General features: G+C 45.4%; 1 protein-coding gene across 4 annotated transcripts in view; it reads right to left on the reverse strand.

Moving 5' to 3' along the window:
- Positions 1-1051: 1051 nt before the first annotated feature.
- The window catches only part of Dixdc1 (DIX domain containing 1), a 69519-nt gene continuing 52728 nt past the window's right edge, over positions 1052-17842 (reverse strand). For all 4 annotated transcript variants that reach the window (XM_032909234.1, XM_032909233.1, XM_032909235.1 and 1 more), the window contains 9 exons: positions 17719-17772; positions 17227-17319; positions 17078-17149; positions 16187-16276; positions 15718-15885; positions 15217-15283; positions 4830-4935; positions 3096-3204; positions 1052-1888 (listed from right to left, as the gene is read on the reverse strand). In XM_032909234.1, coding sequence (XP_032765125.1) covers positions 1811-1888; positions 3096-3204; positions 4830-4935; positions 15217-15283; positions 15718-15885; positions 16187-16276; positions 17078-17149; positions 17227-17319; positions 17719-17772 — 837 coding nt within the window. In that variant the 3' untranslated portion in view covers positions 1052-1810. The remainder of the gene's footprint in view (positions 1889-3095; positions 3205-4829; positions 4936-15216; positions 15284-15717; positions 15886-16186; positions 16277-17077; positions 17150-17226; positions 17320-17718; positions 17773-17842) is intronic.

Consider the following 17842-nt stretch of genomic DNA (forward strand, 5'->3'; position numbering starts at 1 on the left):
ATTGTTCTTCAAAAGAAGACCAGGGTAGTGTGCATGGAAGACATCAGGTCTTTTTGATCTCATGTCTTTTAGAAGAGCAATCAACTAGAAAAAATAAAATAAAAAAGATCTCCACCACTAAAAGCAGGGAGAATTGGACAGAACAAACTGCCATTAGTATACTCGTAACAAAATAAAGCTTGTTCTGAAACCACAAGAGGCAGTAGGAATAGAAGGTAGAAAAGCTACTGGGTGTTGTAGAAAATGGATAGAGTACAGGGAACGTGAGATTACACAGAAGTCATTCGAGTTAGAAAAATAGACATGGTTCTCAGACGAAAGCAAACAAGTACAAAACAATTCTCAAACATGGACTATTTTTAAAAGACATGTCTATAAAAAACAATAAGACGTTATCTCAGCGTTCCAAAGAATATGCTGTTCAAATGGCTGAAAATGGGAGACAGAGACAGGCAGGCCCCAGACTGAGCCCTCTGTCCCACTCTTCTGTTTGGCAGTGTACAGTGTGGTTGCAGACTGCTTGAGGGACTGTATAAACAGATAACCATGGCTGACTGGCAGATGGTGCTAGGTGAGTGAATGAGAAAACCCAAGTTAGTGAGGAACCTCTGGAAGCTGAACTCTTTAGCTTCATACTCGGCAATGTTGCAATAAGAAATGACTTCACCTTGAATCAACCCTGCCATTCACAACTCACTCACGCTCCGTGCCCAAGGGTTCCACTGCGCATGGCCCTCAGGGAGCAACCCAAGCTAAATGTGTAATAGAAAGTAACTCCAGCAGTGAAGGGAGAGGCAGACCAGTAAGTCGTGCTCAGTACTCAACTCACAAACACAAATTAAAGGTCTGTCTCCTTGCAAAGGCGATGCCATGAGTTCGTGTCAAGGGATGTGGGTAACAGCACCTTTCTGTATCCTGGATTCTTCTTTTTCTTTTTTTTTTTTTTTTTTTTTTTTGGTTTTTTTTTTCGGTGCTGGGGATCGAACCCTGGGTCTTTTTCTTCCTTGGCAAGTGCTCTAACCACTGACTTAAATCCCCAACCCCTGTATCCTGGATTCTTAAGGAGCCTCTCGCTTCTCTCATCCTTTTCAAACACAAGGTTTATCTGTTTGGAGAAAAATAAAATGGCTCTAAAGTTAAAGAGTCCCCAGAGAAAACCAACAGCATGTGAAAAATGCCCGCAGTGGGCTAAGGACAAGCTGCAGAGCCAGTTAAAAACAGGAGGCAGCCCAAGGTCTGAGTTATGGTTTTGGCGTAGTATAGCACAATATGGGCGGCCCTCTCCCCACCCAGTCAACAAGTCAGTATCGTTCACGTCCAGGCCAGTTATGCATTTAGGCTCTCATCTTTGGTACCACCTCACAAGTCACTCCTGGTTTGCAGTGTCTGCAAAGAAGCAGCAAAGTTGGTACCTCTGCCTTGTCTGTAAGCACAAATGCTGGGCTCTGATTGCTGCAACCATCAAGGCCAACCGACGGAGTGATGCTTCCACTCCAGGTTCAGATCATAGCAGCCATGCCCCTACGAGAGAGGGGTCATCCTTCCCTGGTGGTTAAGGCCTTCGGTTTGATGTCCTCAGAGTAGAAGAAAACACTGTTCCCACCGACAAGGAGCTCCAGATGAACCCATACTCCTACGTTTTGGACAGAGATTTGAAGTACCAGATACGCCAGGCACACAAACAGGACTGGTCCGTGACCATCATACTTGAAGAAGCTTCTTTTTGGCAGCACGAATTAGAAACTTCTCAGTGTCCTCTGGTGTTAGTCCTCTTTCCTGAGAGAAGCAGCCAGGGAGTGTCCAGGTCCAGTTAATTCTCTCTATGATCTTCTACCCAGGCTACGATTTTCCCTTCCCATCCAGGGATGGCATCATCATCATGGAAAACCTAGTTTTAAAAAAAAAAAAAAAAGCCATAATGGAAAAATGCAGCCCAAAATGTGGTATCTGCCTATAATTGGAGAGCCCTACTGGCTGAGGCAGGAGAGGAGCTATGAGTTGCAGACCAGGTTGTGTCACAGTGTGATTGATACCCGATCTCAACAAGACAGAAACTATGATACTGGTAAAAGAGGCTTAAGGGCTCTAAGGTGGCCCAGCGGGTAAAGGCACTGTCACATGACCTAGATCAATGCCAGGACCCACATGGTGGAAAGAGAGTCACCTCCTGAGTCCACAACTCATGCATAACACAGACGTGGGGGTGGGGTTAGGGCTAGCACAAGAGAAGTAGGCTGCAGCCAAAAAAGCTGGAAGGAGTTGGAGATGGAAGTGCTCTGACCTCAAACATGAAGATGCTGATGCGAAGTGTGCCTTGCTGGGCTTTGGGCTTGCTTTGGTCCAGCATTCCCTCACTGCTCCCTTTCCTCTTGCCAGGGAAATGTGTATCATGTGCCACTGTTTATTGGAGGAATGTGATCTGCTTTTTGATTCTGATTTTACAGGGGGTCATAGTTAAGAGATTGCCTTGAATCCCCAAAGAGACTTTGAACTTTGGACTTTAATTTTAAAGTGTTGAGACCCTGATAGACTGTGGACTTTTGAAGTTGGACTGAATGCATTTTTGCATTATGATATGGTTACAAGCCTCTGGAGGCCAGGGAGTTGAATGATTTGAATAAGAATGCTCCCCTTAAACTCCGTATGTTGGAATGCTTAGACATCAGTGAGCGGGACTACTTGGGAAAGATTAGGAAGTGTGGCCTTGTTGGAGTGGGTGTGGTCTTGTTGGAGGAAGTTTGCCATTGGGGGTGGGCTTTGTGGTTTCTAGGGCCCAAGCCAGGTTCAGTGTTTCTCTCCCAGCTGCCTGCAAATCCAGAGCAGTTTTTCTCCAGGTCTACCAATCAACAGAACTATCAGCAACTCCTGCACCATGTCTGTCAACACACTGTCATGCTTCCCTCCATGATGATAATGGACTGAACCTGAAACTGTAAGCCAGGCTTACAGTTAAATGCTCTCTTTTATAAGAGTTGCTTCAGTCATGGTGTCTCTTCACAACAATAGACCACTGACTAAGATGGGAACTCAGGTACTTCTGGGAGCTAATTCAGGAGTGACCAGTAATACTCCCAACTTGCTCCTGGTTTCTGTACCTCCTCTTTGACAGTGCCAAACTCGGGATCCAGTGCTTTGAAGTGGTACCGGTGACTCCCTTCTCGATCAATAGCTGCTTTAAAGTCCTTCAGTGTCACCTCCCCCAGCCTGTAATACAGAAGAGTGTACCAAGAGTCTGTTAATCGTAGGCTGGGAAGGTAGTGTGTTAGCTTTAAATCCAGGCCCCGACCAAAAGTCAACAGGCAGAAACAGCATGGCTTCAATCCTAGGTCATAGCCCCTGATAACCCAGGTATCACTAAATAGAGTTTGGGCAACCACTGAACACTAGGAATGAGCGTGGCATTACCCATCAGGCGACCCAAGAACTCAGACGCATTGCCTTTGCTGTTATATAACCTGAAAATAAGGTATTCAAAATACAACTCATTAAATAACAATATTAAGTTTTCTCAGTTTCTCGCCTGACAAAATGGCCCAGTTTTCTTAGGCTGATAAAATTAAATTCATCAGGCATTTTTTGTTTTGTTAATTTTGGACAGGTTTCTCTCACTCTATAACCCAAGGCTGCCTTGACTTTGCTAGCAGCGTAGGTGACTTCAAATTCACAATCACGTTTCTGCCCCCAGCTGATCAGGTTACATGTAAGTGCCACCCAGCTCAACACCAGCATTCCCTCCATGTTTAGAAAATACGGAAATGCCCTGTGAAGGCTCACGCCTTTAATCCCAACCCTTGGAGGCAGCAGCAAGCAGGTCTCTGAGTTCAAAACCATCCTGGTCTACAGTTTCAGGACAGCCAGGACTACACAGAGAAACCCTGTTGTGGAAAACAACACCCACCCACCCCCCAAAAAAATACAAAACGAAATTTTAAAACCCTCACTTCTATCTAGTCCAAATAAGCAGACTCAAAGAGAGGAGAAACCTAAGAACCTCTCTTGGTAGTTCTTCAGGGTTTATTTCATTTATAAACCTAGAGGCTTAAGCAGTTTGAGGCAAGCACCCTATCACTGAGCTGCACTGGGAGGAACTGTACTGAGCTGAACTTCTGGGACGTTTTCCACGTAAATTCTTACAGGTATGACTTGCGGCATCACACAGAGATAAACACCCATGAATAGTGCCCACAAGGACAGGCTAGAGGTCATGGCTACCAGAAGGAGCTACTTTGAATACTTAAAAAAGCAAATTTTTCCAAATGTGTGCTATCAGAACAAGAAGCACAGTTATTTTTCCTGTGGTGCAGGCCTTTAATCTCAACACTTGGGAGGCAGGGGCAGGTGGATCTCTGGGAGTTCAAGACCAGACGGGTGAGTGCAGGCCACCCAGAGCTATACAGTGAGACCCTGTCTCAAAAAAAAAAACAAAAAAAAACTAAACTCAAAACAACATACAGTTGTTATTCCTGTGCCTAGCAATACCTCCTGCTTATCCATTACAACACCATTGGCTGCTGGGTGTGGCTTTATCCTCAGCACTCAGGAGGCAAGGCAGGAGGAACTCTACTAGCTGGAGGGAGGCCAACCTGGTCTGCATAGAGAGTTCAAGACCAGCCAAGGCTACTAGCCCCCTGCCCCCGCGCCCAAATAACAACAGTCCAAGCAAGCAAACAAAAACCTGCCAAGCCAGGAGCAGAATCTCGAAGTCCTGGGCTCTGGCTTCCTCACCAGCTGCTTCTCAAACACCCCCAGCTGCTCATCGGGCTGTTGCTGAGGGCCCTGCTTCTGTTCTGTTTGTTTTTTACAGTGAAATAATGACATGGGTGTCTCACCTCTTTGGTATATTGACCATGAAGGGCGTGAGTGAGCGGTCCGTGAAGTAGAGCACTTTAGTGCAGGTGTTGCTGACGGCCGGGGAGCTCTGGGAGTGAGGCAACGCTGCAAACACAAACAGAGTTAGGACATTCGATTCCAGCCACTGTTCGCCCTCCATTTACTCAAAATGTCTCCCAAGACTGAAGCTGCCCGAGGTCACACAGCTCCTCCATCAGCACTGCCAAAGCACCACGTCCCCAGAGCATGGCTCAGGATCGGCACGAGGACAAGAGGTGCCTTGGGCATGAGCACAGTCGTGGGGCCCCATTTCTCATTCAGTCCAGGGATTTCTGTCAGAGGAATGCCACCCACTCTACAGCACTGTTGCTAAAGGTCAAGAGGTCAAAGAGTGTTGCCTGCCTGGATTTCAGGGGACTCAGTAGACATCCAGCAGGACCTGTAAACTGCCTACATTCAGATTTTAGAGTAAGAATATTTACATGATTTGTAAAAAGAAAAAACAATGGAGGGACAAAACAGAGAAAACGACTATCAAAGTTCTGATCCCAAGGGCCTGTACATCAGCCTACAGAGGTGTGGTCCTGTGCTGTGTTTTGAGTTTGTTTTGAGACAGGGTCTCACTATGCAGCCGTCTGGCTTAGAACTCGATTCAAAACACCTAAATGACCTTGAACTCAGAGATCTATTTGCCTAACTCTGCCTCCTGAGTGCTGGGATGAAAAGCATAGGCCACCACACCTAGCCTTACAAGTATTTTAGTGTGGGCGTGTGTGGAGATCCAAAGGCAGATTTTTGGAGTCCGTTCTCTCCTTCCACCTCATTGGGTCAAGGACTAACTTAGCCAGTCAGGCCCGGCAGAGTGCCTAAAGGACTCTACTGGATGATATAGATGGTTCTGGTAACATCCATCCAGTCACCAAACAGGAGCTCTACTAGTAACGGATATGGCGAGAACAATCAGACCAAACATCTCACCATGCTTTCTGGCACTCTGAACGTTGTCAACCTCACCTTCTAAACCACACCTTACAGTCAATGGCTGTCAGAGAAGAAGGAAGAGAAAGAGGGGAAAAGAGGAAGAGGGGGAGAAAGAGGAGGAAGGAGGGAGAGAATTCTAGGAAAAATATGAATACCAAACCCCAAATACCTTCATAGGAAAGGAATTTTGGACTTTGATATTTTTATTATTACCTTGACAAATAGACTCTTTTGTTATTAAGCTTCTCTATGAATATGAAAATATATGCGATTTTATAAATGCCTTAAAATCTGATAAAGCATCAGGAAATATGCCTTTAAAATAAGAGTTGGGAAACTGACGAGATGGCTGCCTCAGTCTCTGGCAAGAGACCTGGGTCACCATAACCCACATGGTCCTGTTCCAAGGGTTCTTATGCCCTCTTCTGGCCTCCAGAGTCACTGCATGTATGGCGTCTACAAATGCATAAAAAGAAAAGTAAATCTTAAAAATAAAAGGTAGAGTTGGCCACAGTGATGCACACCTTGAATCCCAGCACTTGGGAGGCAGAAAGAGGCAGATCTCTGTGAGTTCAAGCCAGCCAGGGCTACATAGTGAGACCTTGTCTCAAACAACCACAATAAGCACTAGAGGCCTAAAGACCCATTAAAGAAGAATAAAACTGAGTCTTACACCAGGCCTCACACTGTACAGAAAAATGACTCTAAATGAACCACAAACCTAAACTTAAAACCTAAATACTGCTGGGCTTGGTAACATATTCCTTTAATCCCAGTACTGGGCAGGCAGAGGCAGGTACATTTCTGTGAGTTTGAAAGCCTGTTCTATACAGCAAGTTCTGGGCCAGTCAGGGCTACACAGGGAGTCCCTTGATGTCATTCCCACTTTAAGCATGTTAGACTCCTTTCTTCAGTATCATGGCGAGTACTCAGAGGGGCTGGCCCTGTAAGGGATCAGCCGTGTACTATAATCCTTCTAGAATCTTCCTTAAATGGATAGATTCCTAGCATATTCCACTCCCAAAGGAGGGTAAGGCACTAGGATCCAACTCCTAAATTTTGGCTTTATATCTCATTTAGATCGGCTCTACAAACACGCCCCCTCGAAAATCTGCCTAAGGGCTGTCCTCTCTTCTTCTGGTTGCTGTTGGATCTCCACTATATTCCAGCTGCCTCTGGTGGGAGTGGCTGACAGTAGGGGGCTTGATCATGTCTGCAGGATCAGGTCTGTGAGTAAGAGCACTTACTGCTCTTGCAGAAGACCTGCATTTAGTTCCCAGCACCCATGTGGCAACTAATAGCTGCCTGTAAGTCCAGTTCCAGGGATTCCAATCCCTCTTCTGATCTCCATGGGCAATAGGCACACATGTGTAGGCAAAACACCTATACAAATTAAGAAGCAAAAGCCGTGACTAACTGTTATGTGTTTGTTTTTCTCTCTCTCTCACAGACAGGGTCTCACGCAGCCCACGCTGGCCTCCAACTTCCTGTGTGGCCAAGGATGACCTTGAACTTCTGATTCTCCTGCCTCTACTTCCCCAGTCCTGGGATTACAGGCATGCAGCACCACAACTAGTTCATGCAATGCCAGGGATCAAATCCATGGCCTCGTGCACACTGGCAAGCTTTCTACCAAGTGAGCCACATCGTTAGCCCAATTTTTTGTTTTACTCCAGAATTGTGTTTTCTAACCAAACTCGGGCTCTCTTAATTACTATTATGCTGGCCACAAACTAGCTATGTATCCCAGGCTGGCTTCAAACTCATCATTCTCCTGCCTCAGCTTCCATAGTGGCACTGCACATATGTGAATGGCAACAGGTTTAGCTATTCAAAAAGAATTTCTATCCTACTGTTCTCCTTTGGTGACTCCAACTGCTCACATCTTGATCTGATGTCATTTGATTCGCTCTGCTCAGGCCCGGCTTCTTTCCTGTCCCTTGTTTTTTCTCTCCTAATGTTTACATTTTGCTAATTTCTATCACCACATTTTTAAGTTTGTGGATTCCTCGGTGGCTGTGTTGAGACTACTGAGGCCTATGTTGGAAACCATCTTCATATTTATCTGCTCTTTTTTGCTTGTTTTGTTTTTAAAGATTTCTTTATTTTATGTATGTGAGTACACTGTAGCTGTCAGACACACCAGAAGAGGGCATCAGATCCCATTACAGATGGTTGTGAGCCGCCATGTGGTTGCTGGGAATTGAACTCAGGACCTCTGGAAGAGCAGTCGGTGCTCTTAACCACTGAGCCATCTCTCCAGTCCCAAACTTTTGTTTTTAACCTTTTTATTTTATTCCTTATAATTTCTGACTCATTACTAAAATCTCTCATTGGTACATTTTTATCACAACAATGAACACATTAATCTGTTATTTATTTATAATTCCTGGTCTCAACATACCTGCCACACTTGGGTTTGGCTCTGTTGACTAACCTGGTTCTGGCAGTGGCTTTTTCTTTGTTTTGGGGATGTCTCTTAATTAAATATTTTTTGTTTGGGGGAGGGCAATGGGACAGTGTGCACAAACATGTTGAGGTCCATAGGACAATCTGAAGAAGTTAGCTCTTTCCTACCACGTAAGCTGTGCTGGAACTTGCTCCGTAGACCAGGCGGCCCTGAGCTTAGAGATCAGTCTGTCTCTGTCTCCTGAGTTCTGGGACTAAAGGTGTGTGCCATCACGCCCAGCTGGCCCTCATAATTCTTTGTATCAGCCATCAAGTGTTAAGGCCGTAGATGATCCCAGTACTCAAGAGGCTGGGGCAGGAAGACTGTCGAGCTTGACCACAGTAGCATGACCCTGTCTCAGAGAGGGCAGGGGAGAACACATCTCTGGCTGTGGTATACAGTGTCCTCTGCCAACACAGGAGTGGCAACGAAGTAGCTGAGGTTAGGCCTTTGGTTGCTGCTTCTCAAAAGCTAGGGTTAAAGGCCCAGGCCACCACTTCCCTGCTTTCCAATTCCTTTTAGGCAAAGACATGTTGTTTGTGTAACAGCTGTTCTAATTTTTTCTTTAGCTGCATATGCTTTTGATGCCATATCTAGGAATTCATTACTGAGTCCTAAAGTATATTTCTCCTTTTCTGGAAGTTATATAGATTTTTTTAAAAACATATATGGGGTAACTTGTAAGGATCCCATGTTATAGGATAGTCACTTGACCTAACTCGAATGACTATACATATATGGGTTTATAAATGAACTCTTAATTTTATCCCACAAGCTTACTGTGTTACTTTAAATCTGAAATAAGGGGCACGAGCGAAACCTCAGCATATGCCAGTCCAGTTTCCAGCACCCAGGTGGTGCACAACCCTGTGTAACTCCAGCTTCAGGGGTTCTGAAGCCCCACTCTGACCTCTGCAGACACCCGCACAACATATGTAGTATGCATAGACACACACACACACACACACATTCACACATTTCAAAGGCACTGAAATAATTGTTTCACCTCGTGAAACAATAGGAAAGGATTTGGCCGGAGCACAGCCAGAGTGGGATGGAGGCACGGCCTCACATACACTGTGTGCCCCCAGATTTTGTAGTGATTTTCAGGGGAATTCTCACTTAATGCTCAGATCTTCCAAGATTAACTCCCTTAGACAATAAAGAAACTTAGACTCAACGCCATTAATTAATGTTCTTGTCTATGGCCATATACTGTGGAGTGGCTACCCCAAGACTGCACTTCAGTCATATCTGTCTGATTTTATATTCTCTATTTTCCTGTTCTGTTAGCTTACATTCAGTTTGAGGAACTCCAAGTGCCTTTGACCTTACAAAGAGGACCATCTCATTGGCATCCAAATCCATATCCTGGAAGCTCAGGAAAGGCTGGGATGAGAATAAACTAAAAGTAACCCACACACAGGAATGCCTGAAGTCACGTGGAATGAAAGGATCCTGAAAGAGACTGAGACAGCTTAGGCATGTGGAGGGGAGGGGATGACTCGGAATTAGCATTCCAGAATGTGAGGAAAACTGTGGACTCTAGCTCAGCAGACTGCAATGAAAAGTGGCACCAGGTCCACCTCGTGCCAGGCCACATCCGCACAATCTAATACTGCAGGCTACAGGGCGCTCAATGTGCAGCTGTGGTGAAGGATGCTCAGTGCACCATCACCAGGACAGGCTTCTCAGCCTGAAACTGATGGTGGAGAACGTTTCTCAGACTACTCAGGAACGTTAGATGCATTTGAAAAGACAATGGAAGGCAAGGCCTGAGACGCAATACTTAACTAGACAGTAAGAATGTCACCTGCAGCCCAACAGTGAGGATAACAGAATAACTGGGTAGAAGTAAGGATGAGCTAGATGAGGTGATCCATGGAAGGAGGAAGACAAAGACAGGGCCAGAGAGATGTTAGGAGGAAAGACTTCTTGCTGCAAAGCTCAGTGTGGTTCCTGGAACTGACAGGGTAGAAGGAGAGAACTGACCCTTGCAAGGTGTCCTAAAGCTTCTACCTACGCACTGTGGCACATGGGCATGCAAACACACACAATAATAATAAGTGTTAAAGTGTAAAATAAAGAAAAGGAGAGGGTACATATAGACCTGTTAGTTAGTCTGATAAATGGGGGCTGGAGAGATGGCTCAGTGGTTAAGAGCACTGACTGCTCTTCCAGAGGTCCTGAGTTCAAATCCCAGCAACCACATGGTGGCTCACAACCATCTGTAATGGGACTCAATGCCCTCTTCTGGTGTGTCTGAGGACAGTGTATTCACATACATAAAATAATAAATAAATAAGTCTTTTTTTTAAAAAAAGGCAGTCTGATGTAGGAAATTAAAAGACATCCATAGTTAAGGGGCTTCCACATTTGCACAGGTTCTTAGACTTGATAAGGGGAGGGACACGCTGGCCTGTTTGTGAGGATGGGTGTCACTGGAAGTGTTGGTGGTTGGTCTGGTGCTGCTACATATTCAAATGTTAAATCCTGCTCCCCAGACCTGGTTGCCCCCAGACCTGGTTACTCCCAGAACTCCCAGTACACCAGTCTTTGTTGTATAAACTTTGCTTCCAAATTTAAAGCTAAATAAAAGTGGCTACAGCCAATTACTGGGGAGAATAGAGGTAGTCGAGTTTTCAATTACCAGGCTGGGTGTCACAAGTAGGGACCATGAGGACAGAGAAAAGAAGGAGGAGAGGGAGAAAGAACAAGGAGAAAGAAGGAGGGAGGAGGAGGCTGCCATGAGGCTGGGTGGACCAGGAGCACGTGGCCAGGAGAAACAGACCCTGAGGAGCGGCTGATGGAGCAGAAATTACCCAGACGAGACTCAAACAGCAAGTGCTAGGGGAGTGCAGCTGGGGCATTAACAAGTCTAGCGTATAGAAAATAGTTAGGGGTAATTCACCAAGTAACTGTGCTAAAGCCGGTTTAAAACATTCACAGGGCTCTGCCTTGATTATTGGGGGCTGACTGGGTCATATTAATAACTAATAGAACTTATTAAAACCCATTCACATGAAAGTTCTGGATTAACATTCAGATCTCTAAGCAACTATTAACTTAGCCTAATCCTTTAAATGATACTATATGTATGCATGAAATAATTAGTCTAAAAGGGAAGGAGTTATTATTTGAAAAAGAATTTCTAAGAACGTTTAAGTTTACATTGGCAGTTTATATTAACCTTGAATAACCACCAAAGAGGATAACAATCAAATTAGAATTCTAAAGAAGCATGGTAGGGCATGTCTTTAATCCCAGCATTCAGGAGGCAGATTCAGGAAGATCACTTTGAGTTTGAGGCCAGCCTGGTCTACATAGGCCTACAAACACCCCAGTACTCCTAGCACATAGGAGACAGAAGTGGGATCAGGAGTTCAAGGTCATCCCAGCTCCATAGTTTGAAGTTAGCCTGGTTTACAATGAGACTCTGTTTCTAAAAACAAAACAGTTAAATAAAAAACAGACTACAGAATAAAACCCTTAAAATATTTGCACAAGTATGAGATGTAAAAATTCTTGTAGAGTAAATTGTGTTCTCAAATTTCTGACTGCAGCATTTCTCTAAGTGAGAATCTGAGGCTGCTGGGAGAGAAACCGATTATTTTAGTTACAAAAATTAGCTGAGGAATCTTTTTGTTTCCTAAGAGTTCTTTGAAATACATTGAATTCTTTTGCTTGTTCAGTTGGTTTGATTTTCTTTCATTTTGTTTTGGAATTTTGTTGTTGTTGAGACAGTCTCACTAGGACTGGCCTCAAATTTGTAGTCTTTCTGCTTTAAGCTCCCAAGTGCTAGGATGACAGCATGAACTGCTGTGCCCAGCTTTTATATGGTTTTGGAAAAGCTGCTCTTCTAGAGGACCTGGGTTCAATTCCCAGCACAAGGTGGCTCACAAATGTAACCCCAGTTCCAGGGGCGCTGAAGCTGGAAGCCCTCTCCCAGCTTCCCCTGGCACCGGTCGCCAAGTGGTACACAGTCGTACATGCAGGCAAAACAACTCATACACATAAAAGACAAATAAAAGCGTAATAAAAATTGTGTATACACCAAAAAGGGGGAAAGGAAAACTAAATTATACACACAAAGATAATGGCTCTAGTCAGCTATTTGATCTTCATTTAAATTGTTTGGATTCTTTAAAATTGGGCCTGGGTAAAAGAAAAAATGTGAGAAAATTCAAACATTACTGAACCAAGATTCAAAATGTCTACTGCTGTGAGACTGGCAGGGCAGAGGGAGCAGCATTCCAACCAGGTGAACCAACCTGAGGAAAGTGAGTGCACAGGAACTGGTCCAAACGCACCTCCTAACCATGCCACTGGGCGGTGCAAAGATTTAGCAGGCCTTAAATGAATGGCCTGGACACTCAGACATTTTAAAGAAAATCCACGAAGAATTTGAACTCTGAGCCCCTAGGAAAAACAGACACTTTTCATGTGTTCCATAGGAGACTGGCATGGCCTAGATATATGTTTGTTGCTTTATGGTTTATTCAGTATGAATGTTTTGAACTTGCATAGTCTCCAGATAGTTTAGCCCACATCAGCAGAATCCTCCAAATGGCTGATGGTGGTGACGTCATGAGTGTTCATAATCCTAGAGCTAATGTGACTCTAGTTTGCTTAAGGAAAAAAATCATAAAAGTGAAAGAAACACTGCCTAAAAAAGGAGTCTACCCAGAAGCTAGAAATATGGAAATTACAAAATGTCTGATTGGCACAAGAGCAGACACAGTGATCACTGGAATCGAATCGAAGATCTAGGTGTAAAGTCACACTCCTACAAACATCTGATTTTTGATAAAGAAGCCAGAAATACACACTAGAAAAAAAGACAGCATCTTCAGCAAATAGTGCCGGTCAAACTTGTGTGTTTGCATGTAAAAGAATCAAAATGGATCCATGTTTATCACCCTGCACAAAACTCAAGTCCAAGTGATCAAAGATCTCAGCATAAGGCCAAGATACACTGAACCAGATAGAAGAGGAAGGGGGGGTTGTTGTGGATTGGTTCTAACGCTATTTGTATAGTCGGACTCCCAAAACTACATGAGAACCGGCACATCTGCCTGTAAGAAGCTGCGGGTCCCTGTCCCCAGTTGGCTTGATTGGTGAAATAAAGTGGCAGTGGCTGCAGCCAATGGCTGGGCAGGTAGATGGCTGGGCAGCCAATGGCTGAGTAGGTAGACAGATGAGGGGCTTTCGATTTCCCAGGCAAGGGAGCAGGAGAGGAGGAGTTTTTAGAATTACCATGACAGGGAAAGTAAGTAAGTAAGTAAGTAAGTAAGTGTGTGTGTGTGTGTGTGTATGTGTGTGTGTGTGTGTGTGTGTGTGTGTGTGTGTGTGTCTTTCATTCTCGAATCCAGAGCATTTTGCCAAGTAGTATCTATCGAGAAGCACCTGCCACCGGCAGGAAGTTGAGAGTGGATTAATAATTTACGGCTTCAGGGGATAGCTTTGAATGCACTGGCACAGGGGGACAACTTTCTAAACAGAACATCAATAGTGCAGACACTAAGATCAACAATTAAGAAATGTGACTTCGTGAAACTGAAAGGCTTCTTCAGGCAAAGGACACGGCAGCTACAGAATAGGAAAAGATCTTCACCAGCCCTACATCCAGCAGAGGGCTGATACCCAAAATCCATAAAGAACCCAAAACTAAATATCAAGAAAACACACAACCCAATTAAAGGCGGGGTACAGATCTAAACAAGAATTCTCAAAAAGGGAGGGGGGACCTCAAATGGCTGAGAAACACCTAAAGAAACAGTTAACATCTCGACCCATCAGGGAAATGCAAATCAAAACTACTTTTTGAGATTTCATCTTACATCCATCAGAATGGTTCAGCTCAGCTACACAAGTGGTGTTGAGGATGTGGAGAGTGGGAAACACGCACCCCCTGACGTAGGAGTGTGCAAACTTGAACAGACTCTATTGCAGTCAGTGTGGCAGTTCCTCAGGAAGATGGGAATCCATCTGCCTTTGGGTCCAAAGGACATGTCACCCTCCCACAGGGACACCTGCTCAACTGTGTTCATTGTTCTCTACTCCTCATAGTCAGAACCTGGAACCAGCCTAGATCCCCTCAACAGAAGAATGGTGTACATTTACATAATGGAATATTACTCAGCCTTTAAAAAGAATACCATCAAATGTGTAAGTAAATGGAGGGAAGTAGGAGAAATCATCCTGAGCGAGGTATCCCAGGCCCAGAAGACAAATATGCTGTGTGTTTGCTTACTGTGTATGTTGGCTGCTAAGCCAGTATGTAGTAGCACAAAGTTAGGTACAGACTAAGGGACTTGAGGGGACGGATAGCTCTCCATAGGAAAAGGAAACAGAATGGATAGTTATGGGTGGATGCGGGGTGGAAGGATTAGTGAGGGGAGGAGGACAAGGGAAGGAGTATGAGGAGAGAGGAAAACCTAAGGGTCATTTGGGGAGTAGCATGGAAACCTCAGGAAAACTTGCTAAATTATACGTATACGTATATGAAGGTAATTTAAATGAATTTCCAAATAATGGGGGATATGGAGCCACAAACTGGACATCTCTTGTCAACAAACGAAGCTTCCAATACCAAGATTGGGTTACATCTAACTGAGTTGTTGGCCAAAGGGTCCCACGGGAATCCCAAAACCACGCAGGCTGTTGCCACACCTCTAGGTCGCTCTACACAAACTGACAGCAAGGCCCTATTGCTGAAGACGACGACACCTACACTGAATGTGACCAAGTCAAGATGGTGTCTACATGGGGCCTTTACCCCTGTGTGCTAGTGTCTGTGTGTGGTACAGAAAGGTAATCTGCACCTTACCAGAGGAGAAACAAAAAGCCGCCACCAACAACAACACCCTTACCTCCCCAAAACAAGAAAAGAGAAAGAGAGAGAACCAACTTTCACACAGGAAGGACGTCTAATATCCCAGACATCCTTCACTTACTGGAATTGGGGGGCCAGGAGGCTCGATATTCACTGCTTGCTTGATTTCTGGGTGACCGCCCCCGAACCTGCAAAGCCACAGTGATATCAAGAGTTATTTATGATCGATGGAAGTATTTACCCACAATATTTAAAACACGAAACGAAGCATAAATTATATCCTTTTCTAGAACGTAGGAAATGTGGCATATTTATCTTGGGAGCATGCACAGCTATTAAAGGTTCGCTGGTCTTAAGTGCAAGTCCCAACTATTTTCTCACCCAGAGTTAGCTCCCCTTGGAGGTGGGGAGGCACCACACTTCCTTACACAGCTCCAAGGCTGCTGAGCATAAATTACCACATATTCCTTCCCTGGACTGTCACACCACATCCAACTATCGGCACCACTGAGACGGAAGCCCAGCCGGAGCACCGAGTGGGGTCTTGTACTGCGCCATGTGAAGGCAGACTCCTGAGACCAGGCTGCCTCGGGGGCTCGCCCACCAAGGCAAGCAGTATTACCTTCCTTTCCTGTTTCTTCTGTGTCTCTATGACATGCAGACGCTCTATGAGGCTGGAGATTCCCTGCTCCAGGCTGTCAATGGTGTGATGCTGAGGGTCGTGACCACTGAAGCTGTTTCGCAGGCTGCGGAGAGCATCTCGGACGAGCTGGAGGTCACTGCTCTGTGGCTGAAAGGAAAGTGCAGGTGGCACGGTACAATGTCATATTTCTATCCCCATCCCAGCCACTGAGCTAAAGAGGATTAAAGGGAAAGTTCCTAGGATAGAAGCCTGAGTTCTATGGAGGAAAATCTGCCTCAAGTACCCACTAGGTAATGCTTAATTTTTAAAAATTTGGGTACTAAATGCCTCACACGTGAAAACGCCCTTGCACATGTAATCAAAGGCCTGGGATATTTAAAGCTTAGCGGCTAGTGATGCCTGGGGCATTGCTCTCGCTTCAGCTGGTTCTCTAGTCCTAGGAACCTACCCCTCTGTGGGTGGCAGTAGTGGCGGCTCTCCCTGCCACCGGAAGGACAAAGCCATTGCGCTGAGAGCTGTGACTGTTGTAATTTGTCACCTAGAGCATCAAGAAGAAACAAAGGTTGTTAACAGGAGAATTCCAAACCAAGGCACCTCTTCCTTTAGCTTCCTCACTTTCTGGTGTAGCATATAATTACATAACGGTTTCCTACTTACATCGAAAGTGTTGTGTGGGGGCTGAGGACAGGGCTCAGTGAGGAAAAGTGCAGCAAACCTGAAAACTGGAGTCTGATCCTGAGAACCCACATGCAAAGCCAGCTGAAATGAGCACGTGTAAACCACACCCTCCACAGTGACATGGGAATTAGAGAGTCACACACACACACACACACACACACACACACACAGAGAGAGAGAGAGAGAGAGAGAGAGAGAGAGAGAGAGAGAGAGAGAGAGAGAGAGATGAAGATGTGGTCTCCTTTTCCCCACTGCTGTATCAAGGCCGCAGTTGATATTTGGTCATCGTGAATCAGAATGAATGATATGGCAACCTTGGCCTAGAAGCCCCTGGTACTCTAGCCTTCTTTTCTTTAAGCAACCAAGAATGCAGAGCAAATGCATCTTAAATCCGACTCTGTGTTAAGTGGCCTAGTAAGACTGTAGTCAGTTGCTTACACAGTTCAATACTCAACAGAGAGGGTCACTGTCACTTTCACATTTCATTTCTAAGTGTTAGAAGCTAAGTACCACCCTGACCCTGTGGCCTGGGTGATGGAGAGGGAACCTGAAATGTTGAGCAGACCAGGCAAGGGCTCTACCACTGAGCCACATGCCCGGGGCCTGGAGCCTGCCCGCAGTCAGTGCCCACTCTGGGGAGAATCCTAGCGTTCTCGGTTACCTCATCTGTGTCTCCTTTCATGCGGTGAGCCAGAAGGACATCTTTTTGCTCTAGCTCCCGTTCTAGATCCACCTGAAAACAGATCAAATCAGGAAAGTGTTTCCTTCAGGTCAGAGGGCCAGGCAGGCCAGTGGCTGATGCATCCTGACCTGCTGGTAACTGGCGTCTGAGAGTTTCCGAAGAGCATCTTCCAACTTGGCCTGCTGCTGTTGAAGAAGGCGGTCCTTCTGTCCCAGCTCTTTCTGCAAAAGAGAACCGCAAAGAATATCAAGGCAAACCCAAGGATATCAAGGGGTTCACACCCTTGTAATGCAACCTAAAAGAGCCCCTGGGTACACATTTCTTCATTCTGTACCCAGGAGGCTTTCCACACTGTAACAGTCTCACGTGGTGCCAGGATTCTTAGAAAGACAAAGAGGGAGCAAACTGCCTATGGGAGAGCTGCTATGGGCGGGCCTGCCACTGGCTGTTGCCAGGCTCCCGTGCTGTGCTCCTTTCCAGAGCTTTGCTATCTACGCTGCTTCGGGGCTAATGGAAAGATTTCCTACCCGAGAGCAAAGACGGAGCTGAATACAAAAGTGTTCTTTGAGCACCAGCTAACAGGAGCTATTCACAAAAGTCACCTGGAGGGTATTTCTTACTTTATATTCTCCTAAGAGCCGGTTCCTCTCGTCTAGCTTCCTCTGCAGATCCACCTGCAAGGCAAAAAAAGAATTCAGTGGCGTGTAGGTATTATGCACAGACCCTCAGGGAAACCAGCCACTT

The sequence above is a fragment of the Rattus rattus genome, chromosome 8, assembly GCF_011064425.1.
Source record: "Rattus rattus isolate New Zealand chromosome 8, Rrattus_CSIRO_v1, whole genome shotgun sequence".
Taxonomy (NCBI): Eukaryota; Metazoa; Chordata; class Mammalia; order Rodentia; family Muridae; genus Rattus; species Rattus rattus.